The following is a 19,020-nucleotide window of genomic DNA, read 5'->3' on the forward strand; positions in this document are numbered from 1 at the left end:
CTACCACCTGCTGTAATTGATTAATTAAATTCGAAATGTAACCACAGAAAATGAGAGCCACAAATTGCTTAAACAATATTTAGACTGCAGCCAACATAGTAACTTAGGCCTCTTTACTAAATTACCATGGTAACTCAAAAAGTAATTAAATCTTGGAACTTGGCACATTGAACCATCAAATCCTTGTCTACCTTACAGCAACCTTGTATCCCAAAATTCTAAATTAAATGGTAGAAAGGAGAGGGATTAAAACTACATGTTAGAATAAATTCAACACTTAAAAAATTTAGAGCTTTTAGGCCTCTTCTTCTACATCTCTCTTACAAATGGGACCTAGCCATGGTGGGACCCATGTGTCATCCTCACCACAGCAACACCCCTTTTCATCACCTCTCATCAAATTAATCTTTTGTTAATTCAAAAGTAAGAGGATAAGATGAAAATCAATTCCTACCTAAACTACTACTCTACCTCTCACATGGACCTAGAATGTATCTACATGGACTCACTTATCATTTACACATCAGCTAAACACCTTAGTTAAAATACTCCTTTGATCTATCCTTCTTTTAGTCAAAGACAAAGAAAGAGAGAGGGAGAATTAAAAAACAATTTTCACCCAAAACCTCACCATACCTCACATCTTCTCCTAGGAAATCACTATATGGGGCCACTAGACAGCCACTCATACTAGATTAGCTGAAGTACAAGCTGAATCTCAGCCCTAAACTCAATCCTCTCTCCAAAATAGTGTCAACACCACATATGGACACCTAGCTCTCACCATGCCACCTCAACTTTCACCATTAAAAGAATCACTTCGCCATAGTAATTTTCTCTCATCCCTCATCGTGTTCCACTAAGCAAAACACTAAGAACTCTCTCGGAGAAACCTAGAAAACCCCATCTTTCTCAGTGGCCAGTGTTTGATCCATTGCATGTCTTCTCTGGTGGGCTTCGCCGCATCTCAAGGATTGGATTGCGATCATCTTCCTATGCCTGATCTATTCATGTTCTTGTGTTTCAATATGGCACAGGTCGAACACCCTGCGTCGAGCTCGTCGTCGCTCCCGGCGTCCAGAGCGCCGCCTTGCGTCGCATCGCCGTTCCCATCCATCCGGTGGATCTCTGGCCGAGCCACTGCGCCAGCGACGTCGCCTAGGTCCAGGGAGAAAGACGCTCAAGAAGATCGAGGCCTATGCACTGCCGTCTTAAAGATCGAGCTCGCCTTCCTCATCTCCGGCTGCCGGCTTATTCCTTCGATTCCTCGCTCTCGGGTGAGCTTCGGCGCAATTATTCGCACGTGTGGCATCCTCAGATAGGTTTTGAGTTGTCTCCCTCCTTTCCTTGGCAGCCCGAAGACCGGAGCGAGCCGACGCCATCCATCGCCGCCGGAGAGTTCCTCGGCTTGCCGTCGTCGTTCAAGCTCCGCCGGCGCACACACGACCTCAAGTGAGCACCCAGGCACTCCGTAGAAGCACATGCATACACTCTTTCACACCGAAACAAGCCGGAGCTCGACATGCACATGCATGCCGAAGCTCACCGCCGCTCGCGCTGCCGCCATCTCTGACACCGACCACCGCAGCCCGTGAGAACACCATCCTTAGCTTCATCATCTCCCACTATACACTTTATCTTTTGACCGCCTCGCGAGATCTAGCACCAATCGCCGCCGGCGACGGCGACAAGTTCGCCGGGTTGCCGCGCCAGCCGCTGCTCTGCCTCTCCTTGCCACTGTCCCACTGACATAAGGGCCCCACTTCATTAGATGCTAAGGATTTGATTAGTATGAGTTTAAAATCTTGTACGGTTTATCCTGTAAAAATACTTAGAATGACATGTGGGACCTGGATCTAATTATAAATACCTAAAACATGGAGCCCTCTTAATAAAATTTCATTTAAACATGTGCTAAGGACTACGGGACTTATTCCTAGAATTTCCAGAGACTTTTCTGCAAAAGTTCTCTCACTGACCTGTGGACCCAATCCTTTTAAAATCTGGAAAATAATAAGAAAAATACTCAAACCAATATGTGTTCAACAGAAAAATGATCAAACTTGTAAAATACATGTAAAATCCATTTTAGCTCATTTGATATGAATAAAATATCTGTGAACTCACCAACTTATGAAATTTAATTTAGAAACATAAAAATTGGCACTTATAGTAGAAGAAATAGCTCTAATAATTCACATAATAAATGATCAACATAGAGCAATCTCCAACTTAGAAAATTCATATAAACTTCATTTTAACTCATTTTGGAGTGAACAAAGTTTCAGTGTTCTCACAAAACCATACTCTTGATTTAAATGAACTAAAACTTGATACTTTCTGTATTAAAATCATCACCAATTATTTAATTAGTAAAATAACTAGTATAGTGTAAACTAGAAACTATAAAATCCATAAGTAATTCATTTTAACTCCAAATGAGGCAAACTAAAAAATTTTTAGTTTGATAAAATCATGTGCATTTGTTCTGTAGATAAATCTGTAGAAGAAACCATATCTAGAAACATCACTAAAATTTGAATAATGAGTTAATATTAAAGAACGGTATAGAAACTTCTAGAATTCATATAAAATTTAATACAAGTCTAAATGAAGTGATCTCAGGTTTGCTAGATTCTAAGAACCATGAACTTAGTTTTTATCAAATAAAATATGACACAGTACCCAAAACTTGTCTAAAATTTGAAATAGTTAACAACTACTATAATAAATCACTTAGCTTGTAAAATTCATAGTAAAATCATCCCAATTCTAAAAATTGTGAAACCAATTTTGTTGAACACCTGAGAACATCCCCTTCACTTCAGCAAGCCAACAATTCATAAATCATGGACCTAAAATGCACCTAAGGGCTATTAGAGCTTAATTAATCTAGTGCTAGAATTAAACCTTGAAAATTTATAACTCTCTAATGCAAAGTGATAAAATATAAATTCTTTCACCTAAATTCATCTTAGACCAGCACCTAACCACACCAGTAAAATCATGCATTTCAGAGCATTTTAGATTTTTTACATATTTTGGCATTTAGACGGTGAATTCGTTATCGGTGAGGTGATTGGTCTTATAGCTGATCTCAAGAAGGTGTTATATCAACCAAGGCAAGTGTTGCCCTTCCTTTGAACACATTGAATCCCATATTTTCGGGCTAAATGTTTTGATTGTAAATTTGCATGCGTATTTATAACTATCGGTACTTCCAAACTATAAATTGTAGATGTCCCTTAAAAAGATGCATAACTCCCCTTTTGAAAATCACTTCCTGTTTTGAACCTTAGGATTAATAAGAGTACTTTGATTGTGCTCATATGACTATACTATGCTTTTATAAAGTGCAAATGCTTAGCCTTGCTTAGTGATAAATAAAACATGGCAATGAGTCACTTGATATACTATTTGGAACTCTTTTTAAACATTATGTTCAGGGGTAATTCTATGATTATCTGTGAAATAAAATGTGATTTTATACTTGGGCGGCAAGTGGTATGCATATGGTAGTAGTTGCATACCGATAGGGGGAGTGTTCGCCTGAGTCGATTAAGGACCGAACATCATACCACCCATTATGTTTACCGTACATCCACATGTGCTAGTATGGGATGGCCTAAGCTGATTAATCTATTTAGGACTAGCCATTCTGGTAGGCCGGTGTGTATGAGTTAGTCGATAATCCTGAGGGATTAGTCGATGATTTACAGGAACTTCCTATTTACCTCGACGTGGTAGTTTAGGTGACTAAGTCTGTCCAATACAACGGTATTGTGCCACGTGGTGGGTTCCCATCGTGTCCGCCACCACGACGTTAAATTTAAGGCGTGGGCCCGCCACTTAACGGTTCTAGACATATCTCCAAGTATGCCTAGGATGGAGGAACACATATCGCGCTGGTGCAAGGCTAGATTCTAAGTAGTACAAAGGCTTCGTTATGACCTCTAGACCGCACTCAACGTGTAGAGTGTCGTGGTGCGTCGTGAGCACAAAACAAACTAGAGTGTTCATATCATGTGGGTAAAGCTGTACAAACTCTGCAGAGTTCTTTAAATTAATCGTTTAGCCGTGCTCACGGTCATGAGCGACATGATGATGTGCTATGGGTATAATCGTGTGATTTCTAAATGCTTTTGAAACTAAATGTTTTGAGATGATGTTGAGATTGGTATATGTTATATGATTGCCTTATTTACCGTTGTGTTGTAAGGGAATGATGTCTATCTATTTATGTTGATATCATGCCATGATTATTATGCTTTACATATTGCTTAAATGATTTGCTTAAATTATGTTGCAAATGGATTGTGAACTAAAACTTGCTTTATGCTGAAAGAAAATTGAGACCACAAATAGCCTTCCGTTGAATTAGAGCTTTCATGTATGTAGGTTTTCATATATGTAGGTTTGATAGTGCTTCTTGCCAGTATATTAATTTGATTAATGTACTGAGTCTTGTCATATGTTGTCTAGTTTTGTTTTGCAGGAATAGGCTTAGTTAGATTTGAGTGATGTGGGTTTCGTCTATTTCTTCTAGGATTTGAATTTTATGGGGTAAACCTCTAGTCGGTGTGCTTGAGGATTGGGTAGTTAAGCTTTCGTTGTTCTCTAATATAGTTATATTTGGCCGGTCGGCCCATGTATCTATTTAGTAGTTGTAATCTAAATTTTATTTGCTTTAAATGTATCTTGCTATGTATATTCATGCTTAAGATGAAAGTGTGAATCTAGTGCACTTCCTTGAGAATGAGTATGAGTTAAGTTAAGAATATTTGAGATATTGTAGATCTTTAGCTATTTTTGTCAAGTCTTCTGAATGTGTAACATATCTAGTCGCCGCCATCGAGTGGATTGACGGGCACATCTCAGGCTGAATTCGAAGAACAGAGTATGCATCGGCGGTGGTGGCATCAGTTGCATCGGCTAAGATGAATCGGACAGAGGACAGCCGATACAGCCGATGGAGTTGGTATAGCCGATTCTAACAAAGATGGCTTCGGGGCTGTTTCTAAAATCGATTGACGTGCTTCACAGGGATTGCCACGATAGAGATAAAGCTCTGAATAAGACAATTGTATCTATTAATCAGGATATTATGTAATTTCCTTAGAGATATGTTTAGGCAAAAGTCTACCGCAAAGACTTATGTTATCTTGGAGTTTGTTAGAGATAAGAGTCGTGTCCGGCAAGGACATATTTTGTATCTCGGGTATAAATATGATCCGAATCCATGTAATCAACTAACATCAGTTCGATACACTTTTGACGCATCGCCATCCTTTTTACTTTCGTTCTATTTCGACGAGTTCTTGCTTTTAGGTTGAGCTGCATCGATTCGATCTTCAACTAAAGGTAAACTTGTCATGGTGGCTTGCGTTCTCAGGATTAGTGCTTCTATCTTTATGACACTCTAATTTTGTTTATGTAATTCGTCTTGTTATCATATACACTTTGTAACCTTTGTTAGTTGCTCTATATAACTTATCATCGGCTGATTCTTACTGTTAGGAAGCAATCGGTAGAGTTATATCTTGTTATTAGTTAGATTATATTGTATATCTACCATCTCTTAGAAATTTTCATCATCTTGCTTAGATCTTATACTTATCTTTATGCCTAATGCTGCATCGGTTGAGTTCGATCTATTAAGTAATATCTATAATTATGATATCCAGCTTGTTTTATGATCATCAGGGAGATAGCATCGGGGTTTCAGCCGATCCTACCTGATTTAGCTATTTTGTATTTCATATGCTTGATTGATATGCTAAATCTGTCCTTTATATTAAGATCTTACTGCATTAAGGTATATTAGGCTTCTTGTTTGATATATTCTGCTTGTTTTAGTATCCTGGTATAGAGTGGTATCGGAGTATTAGCCGATACATGCTAGATCTATCTGATCGGCTATGCTATAAATGTTTATAATACTTATGTTATTGTATATTTCTACTTAAGTGATTTATACCGTCTCGGCATGGCGACCGATCTATCCCAATTACTTAGTTTAAATATACATCGACGAAGAGATTATATGTCGTTAATATCTACAGCCGATCGAGTAGATTTAGTCTTATCTTATTTACTTATGACTGCCGATCGATTTCAATATGACATCGGCTTGAAGATAAATAATATATCATCGGCGACTAGCCGATCGGCTATCGTTTATGGATTTAACCGCGGTTTTTCTTGTCTTTATTCTTGTTGATTGCAGGATCAAATCAACTGGCACGCTCATGAACCTAAAAACAAGATTTTGGACATGCACTGAAGTTAAGCAGACCTTCCAGACCAGTGTGTGTTTTTCGCATCAACACCAGTGGGAAGTCGCGCAGGAGCAGCCACGCCGTGCCGGGAAATGGCTCGCTGAAGAGCTCGTCCATCTCATTGCTCGTGTCGACGAGGAGGACACGGGCGGTGAGCACAGCGTAGAGGAAGGCCGACGCGGCAGCAAGGATGCGGTTCCCGAGGCCGCCGTCGCCGATCCAATGCCTGCCGCCGCCACTCCCACGTCTCCGCCGCTCGCCGCCGTCTCCGCCTGCCGCCGCTCCGGCCCTCGCTGCCTGCCACGGGAGAGAGAAAGCGGGAGTGGCGAGGAGGGAGAAGGAACTAGAGGGAGGGGAGAGAGACAAGGGACACATGGGTCCCATAATTTGTTTTCTGTGTCAATGACAAATGGATCCCACACATATTTTTTATTCTAAATGCCACCTAAACGCCACGTCAATGTCACGTGTAAAGGAGACCCGGTCAATACCGCCACGTCAGCGAAACCGCCCTCCAAAACCATCAAGGAGTCAAATTGCACCAGTTTTAAAAGTTTGAAGGTCCAGATATCCAGTTTTATAATTGAAAGTCATATATTAGATTTCGATCACTTTTGAGGATCACCAAGTGAACTTATTCCGACAAGAGGGAAAACGGCTCAACCGCCTAGCACGGTGAAACCTGGGCTGCCGCTGAAAACGTTCAGGGCCGACACGCTGCATTGACATCGCTTCGATGCATAGAACCCAGCCCGTAGACAAGAGGAATTCCTAGACAAGATAACCGTCCTGACTAAGAGGATTAGGCCCAGTTATCTCATGAGCCCAGCCCATGTACACGTAACTTTTTCTGATGGGAAAAAGTTCACATAAAGTCCCTCATCTTGACGTCGAGTTTCGAAATTATCCTTGAACCAGAATACCAGATATAATGCAATCCTAATCTTTTAAAACCGGACCACATTAAGTCCCAGGACAGTATTGAGAGCAGTTTTGGCTGACATGACGGCTAAGTCAGCATGAGACCCACGTGTCAGTGGCTATATCTTATTCTACCTCTCTCCCCCTCTTTCTACATGTCTCTCCTGGCCTCCATGTAGCCGGTGACGAGCAGCGGCTGAACATGAGAGGCACCGGCTACATGGAGGCCGTCTGACACGTGGCTACACGGCCGGTGCCTCTCCTGGCCTCCATACTGCCAACGACCGCGGCGGCCAGCAATTTCACTTGATCACTATCCTTACATCGCCGTCGCCATGATTCACCTCCAACGGCGCATCCTTCCTTGGTGGAAATTTCTAGGTCCTTCTCTCTTTGCCGCCTCCCCTACGCCACCGTGCTTGTCTCCTCCAAACCCTTCATTTTCGAGGAGTACCTCGTCATCACCTACGGCCTTACTTGAGCCCAAGCAGCCAAGATTTTGGAGAAGCTCTCCCACCTTAGGTCCGCTCTAGAATCCTGATGCCGTCCTCGCCTTCCTCTCTGGCCTCGGCATCCCTCGCCCCCGACATCATCGCCGTGGTGGTCGCTGGCCCCAGCATCTATTACCTATATGGCAACATCACCGGAGGAAAGTCGATCGATCGCCGCGGCACCGCATCTGGACCGCTCTACCACCGCGGCGGTGGGCGCAGAGGCGGATGCGCACATCGAGGTGGTGGATGTAGAGACGGAGGCGGGTGTCACAGCGATGGACTCAGAGACGGGGACTAGCGCCGCGGCAATGGGCGTGCCCACACAAAGGGGGAGGCGAGCTTCCCGGCAGTAGGCATGCCCGCACAGAGTTGGAGGTAGACGCTGTGGCGGCGGGCGCAGAGACGGAGGCGGAGGCGAGCACCGTGGAGGTGGGCGCGGACACGGGCGCCGCGTCGGGAGCGGAGGGAAGAGAGGGGCGGTGATGATTTTCTTATGAGATGTGGGTCCCACGCTGATCAGTCGCCACGGCCGTGAAAACCGCTCTCAATTTTGTCTTAGGATTCAATGTGACATGGTTTTGAAGGATTAGGGATGCGATATATTTGGTATTCCGGTTTTGAGACTATTTTGAAACTCGACGACAAGATGAGGGACCTGCAGTGAACTTTTTCCTTTTCAGATGCAGAGTGGTGCCAGTGCCATGGCAACATTGTTTGGATGTGAAGAATTTCCCTGGCGAACGTACGTAGCATTGGGCCTGAAGCCCTGAAGTTATCCCCATGGCGTCCACTGAAACCTGGACCTTCCTGTTCCATTTATCGAGCTGTTAGGAGGAGATTACTCTAGCTTATGCTCCGTAGCTAAAATTTAAATTTTAAAACTATTTTAAGAACTTGTTTATTGTGGTTTATTTTTCACCATGTATATTGTTCTTTTACGCTAATAAGTATTACGGCTTATAGTGATACTGACGAAACAGAGTGACGTTATGACGTATGTGTTCATCATGTCTAAGGTACAAGAAAACAAATTACCACGCAAACCCTGAACAACAAACATCATGTGCTATATTAGTAGCTAGCTCCATCGGCCATCCTATTTTCCATCCTTAATTTCGTAAGACAAGTTAATTACTTCCCTGAAAAATCATCAATGGATAAGAACGTACCTAGAATTAGAAACAGCTAGCAGGTCAACTAGTCCCAAGAAGGTGAGGAACATTCCATACCATATTTCGATCCACTTGGAGGCATAGGGGCCCTACTGGATCGAGGCCTCTCTTCTAGCTAGTCCCGGACCAGCTATGGGCATCCATTCTACGCAGTGGTCACGCATGCAATGCGAGCTGGAGTACTCCTACTTTAGCTAGCAAGATAACCCACTTTTCCGGCCGGCGCAATTATCGCCAAGCCAATTAGCCAAGCACAAACCGGTTCGGTCCAGCCCTTATCGACATAATCCTACACAGTTCTTAATTACTATGGCTACTAATCCCCGCGGTAGAAATCAGTACATGGATCAGATCGAGTCAAACCTTTGCATCCAACCATGAGCAGATTTCAACATAATACAAAGTGGAAATAGTTGCCATACTTTTAGTATATATCATGTGGAAAGGAGCAAGGCGACACCGTGGCAGCGGCACGCGATGTTTTTGCCCGGCTGTGTGACAGCGAGCAAACAGCTAGCGTTCGGACGGCGGACGAGAGTCGCGACTCCGGCCAGGCCTGGACGCTGATCGGTTTGCTTGGTCCCTTTCCGTCCTCACGCTCCACCGCACCACACCACACGCACGCCGCGGGAGCAGGGGTGAAAACGGTATGGAAACTTTTCGGATTTCGAATCTATTTTCGAAAACGGAATCTGTCGGTCGGAATTTTTTCGGAATTTTTCAGAAACGGAAACGAATTCGGAAATATTTTCTCGGAAACAGAATCGGAAATGATAAGGGCAGTTTTCGTCGGAACTCGGAATCGGTCGGAAACTTTTCGGAAATTTTATTGGAATTTCCGGAAATTTCCTCGGAATTACCAGAAATTTTGTGACTGAAATACCCTTGATTCTTTTTTAAGTAATAAATAGTGGATACCATGGTGTTTTGCTGTTATTTTTTTAAAAAATATTTGTTATGCAAATCTAAAATTACATAATAATATATATATTTTGTGCTACATTGATTTATCAACAACATTACTCTTTTAAACATAGATAATTTATTCAATTGTATTTATCAGTTTGAGGGGTTTTTTATTCCGATAAATTTTCGTTACCGTATTTGCGCCGGTTCGTTTTCGCTCCGTTTTTTATTTCGATAATATTCAATTCCGTTTTTATATCTAGGGTTTCCAATTCCGAAAAAAATATAAAAACGAAAGCGATAAAAAGTCCGTTTCGTACTGTTTTCACTCCAACGCGGGAGCGAGAGACGCGAAGCGACGCGACCCGCGCCTCCTCCCGTCTCCCGAGCCCGAGGCGCGCGCAACGCACGGCGCGCGGCTCGGTGGATGGATTGGATTGGATCGATCTCGCGGCTCGCCGCTCGCGCGCGCGCGGTCACCACGGGTCACGGGGGGCGCGTCTCTCGTGTCGTGGCCGCCCATGTATGATGATGCGTACGAACGAACGCACAGCGCGCGCGGGGGAGGGGGGTGGGGGTGGGGGGAGGTCGGGGTCGCCGTCGAGCGCGCTCTTTCGTGCGCACGCCGCCGTGGCCCGCTGCCGCGCACCGTACACTCGCGTGTCTCTTCACGCAATGCAGCAGGGGGGTGGCGGGCGGGCGGGCCGCGGGCGTACGTCCAAGCGCCCCAGCTGGGCGCTGGCTGTCGTAACGTAACGTCCTCCCCCTCGTAGAAGCAACGTGTGGTGCCTGTACCATCATGACGCATAATCGTTTCGGAGCTCGCGCGCGCGGCTGCTCGATAGAGTCTGTGGAGCGTGTGTTCGCGTAGCAACGTGTGTTGCCTGTGAACACTTCTTAGATTAATTCCATTTGCTTTGGAATGGAATTAGTATATTATTTTAAGCGATTGTCTATGCAATATGTGAAAAAAAAAGGCTTATACAGTATCACGTTGTGTGAATTTTGTGCTATATATTGTATTTGCTTCAAGATTTGTGCAACTCAAATGGAAGTAGTATATTATTGTGATTGTCTATATATCATGTGACAAAAAATGTTACTCCCTCCGTTTCTAAATATTTGACGTCGTTGATTTTTTTAAACATGTTTAACCGTTCGTCTTACTAAAAAAATTAAGCACTTATTAATTCTTTTCCTATCATTTGATTCATTGTTAAATATACTTTTCTATATACATATAGTTTTACATATTTCACAAAAGTTTTTGATAGGACGAATGATAAAAAATGTGCTAAAAAGTTTTTCAGTATTTAGAAACGGATGGAGTATATCACATTATGTGAATTTTGGACTATTCTATTTGCTTTGAAATTTGTGCAACTACCCCCTCCTCCTTCCTTACTCGGATGCAAGGTTGATTTCCCCGCGCTTCCTTTGATGCCACTATACCCAAGGAAGGCACTCGGCCTTGGGGCACGCTCCGCTCGGTCTATACCATCCGTTCTATAAAAAACGAATCTAAGACCGAATGTAACATATTCTTTTACTAGTACTAGGATGTGTCATATTCGATACTAGGTTGGTTTTTATGGGATGGAGGGAGTACTCCTCAAGCCGGTGGCCCCCACCTCGACGATCCCCTCATCAGCGCTAAGAGCATCTCCAACAGCCTCTCTATCTCCCTCTCCAAATTACAATTTGATAATTTTAAACCAAAAACATACTCCAACAGACTAGCTAACTGAATGGGCAAGCCATCCGGCTAGCCAAACTTCTTCTCACACTGGCAAACTTTGGCCAGCCAAAATTGCCTTGCCAAACATGGGCCCCATGGCTTTTCCCCTCTCCCTCCCCCTCCTCCCAGATTGATGACGCCAGCGCCGCCCCTCTGCCGACGCTGCCCCTTGTCCACCGCGCCGTCGACCGCTGCCGAGGCCGCCGCCGTACGCTACCTCATCGTTATCTGCCGTCGCTGGCTCGCTCGCATCCTCCACCCCTGCTAGCCGTCACCGCCGGGTCAAGCGCCTCCGCGGCCGCTCGCTTGCATCCTCCTCCTTCGCCGCCGCTGCCGGGTCAACCGCTGTGGCTGACCGGTGCAGCGAGCAGAGTGGAGGCGGCGGCGCAACGGTGAGGGAGGGAGTAGCAAAGGAAGGAGGCTCGACGGCGGATGGCTATCGAGGAATACAGGGCTGGTGAGGAGTGGATCCGCCGTCACCGTCGCCTTACGCGCATGGATTCGACGTCGCCATAGCCGCCGCTCCCACCGGCCTTCGTCGCCCGCGCCTCTCCTGCCGGCGTCGCCTCCATCCCCGCGCCGCCCCCGTCGTCCTCCGCCACCCGTGCTGCTCCCGCCGGCGCCGCCTCCATCCCCGTGCCGCGCTGCAAAGAAGAGGGGAGAAGGAGAGGTGGGTGAAGAACAACACGGAGATTGACATATGGGACCTACTATTAAATTGGAGAGTGTAAATGGAGATGCTGTTGGAGTAAAACGTAGATTTGGCTCTCTAAATTTTTGTTAAGTTTTCAAATAGGATATTTGGAGTAAAAAATAGCCACTCTCTTGGATATGCTCTAACTCGTTGGGTCATCACCGATCAACAGAGTTGGACAAGATCACGCGTACGAATCTTCGGAGTGGATGGACTAAAATCTGCAAGATGAGGGCTTTGTTTATTTGTTGAATGGAGGTTAGCAATTCCGTTATTTTAAATCGAAGCCAAAAATCCAACCAAACATTACATATGACTTATGTCCAACCAACCAAGACACTACCGTTTATATTTTCGTTCCAAACAATATATTTAAAACTCAGCCAACCTAGGAGAAAACATGCACTCAAATTCGCCTCGTTGAGAACTTAAACTCGGGTGATCTGGGCATACATTGCTCAGTAGATCAGTTCCTCCTCAGTTCCAGACAATTTCAATACACAAAATATAGAAAACTGGTAGCCGACATTGTTGCTAACATCCATACCATTTTCATCCCTGGTAACTAAGGCTTTATTCGTTTTGAAAGATTCCTAAAGGAAATCTCAAATCCTTTGAAATAAGCACTATTCATGCATTCAGTTTGTAGGATTCAAAGAAAAAATTTTCATAGGAACACTATGCCAATCCTCCAAAAATCCTCCAAAATGTTCTAATTCCATAGGAATGAAAACATATACTCTATCCTCTTTTGTTTAGCTCAGTGTATGAAAAATTCCTATCTTGCAGTCCTTTGTTTTGCACATGCATTTCTACACTATTCCTACGTTTTTAATATTCCTGTGATTTAGAAATTCTGTGAACCAAATAAGCCTTAAATCTTTCAGCTGCTCCTCCAACTAGCAACTAGCCATATGCCCATATATCCGGAGGTCGTCGGCCTCGCATCGCAGGAGTCCCAAATAGCAAGCCAACGACCACTCACAGAAAATCGGCTTTTCTTTGCAACACCAACGCGGGAAAGCGCATGGTCCCCCGGACCGGCGCGTCCAACGCCAACTCCAACTGCCAACCAAACCAGAAAACTTTCCCACAAATCAAGGACGCTGTCCAAATCCTACTCACCCCCTCATCCAGCCACAGATGCTCAAATGGAGTAGTCGTGATCACACACACACACAAAATAAAAACAGCCTTGCTTTCTCCTGTTTTTGAGCCGGCAGACCAATGGCAGCTCATAAAGCAGGTCATGAAGTAGTATCCCCCAATTATGCCTACAGGCTACAGCGTCTACTGGCCCCATTTTCCCTGGAAATCCTCCAATTTGAGCTGCTAACTGCCACACTGTGACACCCTGGAGCCGAGAGTGACATGGCTTGGAAGTGAGCAGCTGGAAGAAGATACATACGCAGTGTTTTTGTCCATTGTCCGTCCATCCAACCAGGCAAAACGAGTGTCCACAAGAACCGGGAAATCGCCAGATATGATGTATGGAAAAATCTGCATTCAAACAACAGTGCCATGCAGATGAACACGCGCACCTGTGGGTCGCGATCAGAGAAAACTGGATCGCATTCCAGGTCTCAATCACCGTCCAGAAACCAGCGTCACAGTCGCCTCTTGTGTCTATTATTGTCTTATTTCGGTTTTAAGGCTACCTGATGACGCATTAATTCAGCAAAGCATCAGCGTCACTGTCCGTTGTCCCAGCTCCTATTGCAGTTAGGTTTCTCTAACATGGGAGCATAGTACGCTGTGCTGTCGATGCGTCGCACAGCTGCCTGAAACCTGAAGCTTTTTTTTTTTTTTTGGCAGGCACCAAACTGAAGCTGTGTGTCACATGATCTTAGGTACAACAGTGCAATCAGGGTTAGCGTGTTGGAGCAGCTGCAGCTTTGAAGATTGGAGCCGCACCCGATGCCTCTTCAGGCTCCAGGTACCAAACGGATTAGTTTTATAACTACTTCTTCCAACCTGGTTAGCAATCACATGACAAGGTATCTATCGGTTCAATAATTTTGACAGTTAGGAGACGGCCTGACGCCCTGACCACGGTCTCCAATAATTGAGATGGTTCTGGTACAATCATGATCATCATAGAACTAAAAGAATACAGTAGCAACAATGACTACAACTGAGATGATGTTAAGGAGCAGGGAGTAGTGTTGATACAGCCCAGCAGCCCTTCACCGCTCCTGTTTTAAGCTCAGAATTATGGCAGAACAGAACAGTTAGCAAATTTGCAAACTTCCAGGCAATTCTTTGAGTCAAGATCACAAGATACATGATCAAAGGACAGCTACAAGGCAGCACATAGCCAAACCAAGAAACATTAAAAAGCAGGGGAGTGAGGAGACTAAAGGAATGAACAAAAAGGATCACTTGGATGTTCTGCTTCCGTCAAGCTTGAGATTTCACACAAGCTACCCTATCTTCCATCAGCAGAGGTGAATGATTCTGCAAATCCTGGAGGCCTCGTCGGTATGCTTGTCTGAGTATTATCCAAGCTAGCAAGGAATGAAGACGTCGCGCCATCAAAATGGCTGCTATCCTCAAAGGCCTGCCATTTCTTCAATGCTTGCGGCAGTGTCATGTCTAGATCGATACCATAGCTGTCATCTGAATCTGGATCAGACGGTTTCCAAACATCCGAAAGAGTAGAGAGCACATTGACAGCATGACCCATATCAGGCCTCTGGTGTGGTTCCCTAGCACAGCAGTGACCAGCAAGCTCAGCGACAGTGCTAACGCTTGCAAGTGTCTCCTCGGTGAGGTCAATTGTTGGGTCAATTGCTTTCTGGAATGTGTCTTTGCTAAGTTGCATTCTTCGGAACCATGTTACCAGGTGCATGCTGTCTTCAGGCTGAGTCTCATCAAGCGCCTTGCGTCCAGTGATCAGCTCCATCAAGATGACACCAAAGCTGAAGACATCTGCTTTTGTTGTTACTCGTCCAGTAACTGCAAATAGAACATAACTTGTAAGGTTAGTGCAAGTGATACAAATACCAGAAGTGACAGTCCCGGGCATAAGAAATAATGATTTTAAAAATTGCATTGTTGCTCAAATCATCGAAGAGCTGGTATAGCATGCAAAAGAAACCTCTTATAAAAATGTTTGTCAATGCTTGTGTACATAATTAGAAATCAGCATTTCTTACATTAACATTTGTGCTTCATGTAATCAGAACGGTTAGCTCAACCATAGGCTAAAAATAATAATTCAAGTGAAATATCAAATTCTGATTACATGAACCTACTCAGGACACTGAACTCATCCTAGTTTATCACAGAAATGATTACCCAAGACTTCATATATGATTGAGTAAATACATTTCGTTAGTTTTCAGATATCACATACTGCCCTACAACTTTTCCTTCGGAATAATCAAATTTTATTAATAAGCAACTACCACATCTCCTATAGATGAGATCAAATTTTATTAATAAGCAACTACCACATCTATAGAATGAGTAAGCTCATAACTAAATGAGAGTTAAATGATCATTTCAAACTTGAGCACTAAGCCTCTAGTTTTGGCATTTGGTCGGTGTTGCTACTTTAGACATCCCTCAGTTCTAATATATTGCACTTGTTTGTTATACTGAACACAAAACATCTGAATACTGAAGCAAAAAGAAAAGGATGATCACCTGCATATTCCGGAGCAAGGTATCCAAAAGTGCCAGCAAGCCTTGTCTCTACTGACACGCACTTCCCATCAGCCGGTGCAAGCCGGACCAATCCAAAGTCTGCCACCTTTGCCTTCATGTCATCACCGAGGAGTATGTTTGATGGTTTCAAGTCTCTGTGGATGAAGGTCTGCTGTGCAAGGCTGTGAAGATACTCAACACCCCTTGCAACATCAAGCGCAATGCTAAGTCTCTTCTTCCATTCCAACGGCCGCAGATTGTGTTCTTTCCACTCAAACAGGTGTTGACTCAGTGTCCCCTGTGGCATGTACTCATACACTAGAATCCTCTCATTGCCATCGAGACAGTAGCCAAGCAGTGACACCAGGTTCCGATGGCGAACCTTGGTCAGCACAGCAATCTCTGATTTAAACTCATTTAGCCCCTTGTTACCCATCACACCAGCCTCCATTCGCTTCACAGCAATTTTTGTGCCATCATGAAGCTCACCCTTGTACACAGTGCCAAAGCCACCACGGCCAAGGACATTCTCATCACTGAAGTTGTTGGTCACATTGCGGAGGACTTGAATTGAAATTACCATATTTCCAGTTTCAACAACATGAATATCCCTTGGACCACTGCTCGCTTGACTGTATGTCTCACTTGCAGCTGCACCGCCATTGACATTGCCACCAGCAACTGTGATTTTAACCATATCAGGATCTGACCCTGAGTGCCGAGGATGAACAACCATAGCGTGTGGACTTTGAACCCTTCCAAAAGGCTTCTGTTTTCTTTTATAGCAATAGAAACCTAATGCAGCAAGAAGGCCTACTCCAGCAATAGCACCAACCACTGAGCCAGCAATGATTCCAGCAGAAGACGAAGAGGGACTCCCATTGCTTCCATCACCGCCATTCCCACCATCTGGCGCATTGCTGCCGCCACTACCACCTGATCCAGACGGTGCAGGAGCATCCTTGCCAATGTTCGGGTTGCCATTAGCTTTCACCAGCACATTCTTCGCTGCAAAGGTAGGGAGTTTCCCATAAAGATTGTTATTCGACAGATCAACCTCCGTCAGAGCAGGCAAAGCAGCAACCTCCTTCGGCACCGTGCCAGTAATATTGTTGTCTGCAAGAATAAGCTTCTGAAGTGTTGTAATCTTCCCGATAGCTGGGGAGATGCTCCCACTGAACCCCATCCTGGCAAAATTCAGCACTGTAATGTTCCCTGCATCGCATCCAACACCAATGTAACCATCACACGGATCATTCCCTTTCCAATTATCTGCGAGCTTCGCCGGGTACTGGAACTCAGCCGCCACCTCCAGCAGCAGGTTTACACGGGGATCACAAGGTTGTCCAGGGGTGCTCAAGCAGAACCGCTCCGTAGTCGGCACCACATCTGCTTTCACCTTATCGGCAAATTTGGGCGTCGGCCCCTGCAGCAAATTGTTCGTCAGGGTCACCTTGGTCAGAGATCCGAGCTTCAGAAGACTGTCCGGCACCGGACCGGTGAGCTGGTTGTCACGGAGCTCCAAATCGGAGAGACTTGCAAGCCCCGAGAAGTCAGGCAAGGGGCCAGTGAAGTCATTGGAGTGAAGCCAAAGCTCTTGGAGCGAGGTCATGTTGGAGATGAAGCTAATCGACCCGTTGAACTGGTTCTCCCCAATCTGGTTGTTGAGCCAGAGCGCCTGCAGCGGCGCGGTGGCCAGAGACGCCGGCACAGGCCCGGACATCTTGTTGAACGCCAGGCTGAGCCGCTGCAGCGACGGCAGCGCGGTCCCGAAGAAATCCGGGAGCGCGCCGGTGACGTTGGCGGTGTTGGCGGAGAAGTTGGTGAGCGACGTGCAGTCGGCGAGGTCGGCGGGGAGCGGCCACGGGTCGAACGGGTTGTTGTCGAGCGAGACGGCGGCGAGCGCGGTGAGCCCCTTGAAGAAGTCCGGCGGGATGCGGGTGAAGCCGTTGTTGTGGACGAGCAGGTACTGCAGCGACGAGAGCCCCGCGAGCGACGGGAGCTCGCCGGAGATCGAGTTGTCGAAGAGCTCGAGGCGGGCGAGCGCGGTGAGGTTGCGGACCTCGGGCGCCAGCCTCCCCGTCAGGCTGCGGTTCCCGACCTGCACGGCGGTGACCCTCCCCGCCGAGTCGCACGTCACGCCGGCCCACGCCCTGGGCGACGAGCAGGGGTCGCCAGTGCTCCACCCCAGCGCCTTGTCCGCGCCCAGAGCCCTCGCCACCGCCCGCATCGCCGCCGCGTCCGACGCCGCCGTCTCCCCCGCCGCCGCCCCCACCACCAGCATCACCGCCAGCGCCACCGCCACCGCCACACCCCCTCCTCCTCCGCCACCACCACCCCCCCTCCGCCGCCGCCACATTTGCGCCGCTCTAGAGAGAGAAACAAGGAGAGAGAAAGAGAGAGAGAACTAGAGAGAGAAACAGGAGTAAGTGTTGGGGTGGCGAGGATTTAAGCGAGGAGAGAGACGAGAGCACACCGCACCGGGCACATGGGCACATGCGTGGGACCCACGGGTTTTAGGGTTTTTTTCCCCTCCCTCCCCGCGCACGAAATGACCGTTCTACCCCTACCGGCCGGTGCGGTCCGGACCCGGTTCAGCCGGCCCGCGCGGTCACCGACACGTGGGGCCCACGTGGGGATGGCGCTGGATAGGAGGGGCAACCCGGGTATTTTCTCCGGGAGTGAAAAGGCGGGGGGGCGATTTCGCGCTGGAGCGGAGCTGGCAGGTGGGGCCCCGTCCGTGTGGGCCCACGCGGCAGCGTCACAGGTGTCTCCCGCGCCCGCGCGGCGGGGATTAGGGGAGGAGAGAGGAGGCGAAGGGGAATCCAAGACGGCTCTCCCATCCGTCCGAGGGAGGCGGTGGGGGTGGGCCCCACGAGTCAGTGACCCGGAGTGGTGCCGCGTCCGAGAATTGAATGGACGGACCGCGAGGGATTCAGATTCTCGGCGGCTCGAATCCGTGTGACCGTCCCTGTGATCGCGAGTACTCTCTCCATTCCCGAATAAAATTATTTTTAGCCATCTGATTTGTTCTAAAATAAGTTTAGTTTTGAATATTCATTGCATCAGGATTTATAAAAAATTGCATCAAGATTTATAAAAGTAAAAGGCTAAATATATTTAAAGTAGATAAAATGAAAAACAATAACATCAAGATTTGACAAAA

At 46.2% G+C, this 19,020-nt stretch overlaps 1 protein-coding gene and 1 long non-coding RNA gene across 3 annotated transcripts; one reads left to right on the forward strand and one right to left on the reverse strand.

The window, feature by feature from the left end:
• The first annotated feature begins 1,132 nt into the window (after window positions 1-1,132).
• On the forward strand, window positions 1,133-5,296 carry LOC136355559 (uncharacterized). Of its 2 annotated transcripts, none has more exons than XR_010739828.1 (3): window positions 1,133-1,277; window positions 1,355-1,452; window positions 4,843-5,296. It is a non-coding gene; the product is annotated as an uncharacterized lncRNA (long non-coding RNA). The 2 variants fall into 2 exon arrangements; XR_010739827.1 differs by lacking the exon at window positions 4,843-5,296 and adding an exon at window positions 4,483-4,611.
• Window positions 5,297-14,328: 9,032 nt separating this feature from the next.
• LOC4333912 (receptor protein kinase TMK1) lies at window positions 14,329-18,308 on the reverse strand. The gene is made up of 2 exons (XM_015776479.3): window positions 15,855-18,308; window positions 14,329-15,161 (listed from the first exon to the last, which is right to left on the reverse strand). Exons 1-2 carry the CDS (start codon window positions 18,211-18,213, stop codon window positions 14,632-14,634), a joined length of 2,889 nt encoding a protein of 962 aa, XP_015631965.1. The 5' UTR covers window positions 18,214-18,308; the 3' UTR covers window positions 14,329-14,631.
• Between the last annotated feature and the right edge of the window lie 712 nt (window positions 18,309-19,020).

This window comes from Oryza sativa, chromosome 3, assembly GCF_034140825.1.
Source record: "Oryza sativa Japonica Group chromosome 3, ASM3414082v1".
In the NCBI taxonomy this organism is placed as follows: Eukaryota; Viridiplantae; Streptophyta; class Magnoliopsida; order Poales; family Poaceae; genus Oryza; species Oryza sativa.

Bases quoted from the DNA above. Each gene is read 5' to 3' on its own strand.
- LOC4333912 (XM_015776479.3), bottom strand. From the start codon at position 18,213: ATGTGGCGGCGGCGGAGGGGGGGTGGTGGTGGCGGAGGAGGAGGGGGT. The intron at 15,162-15,854 runs GTGATCATCCTT...TTCTATTTGCAG, and splicing joins CCTTGCTCCGGAATATGCAG to TTACTGGACGAGTAACAACA.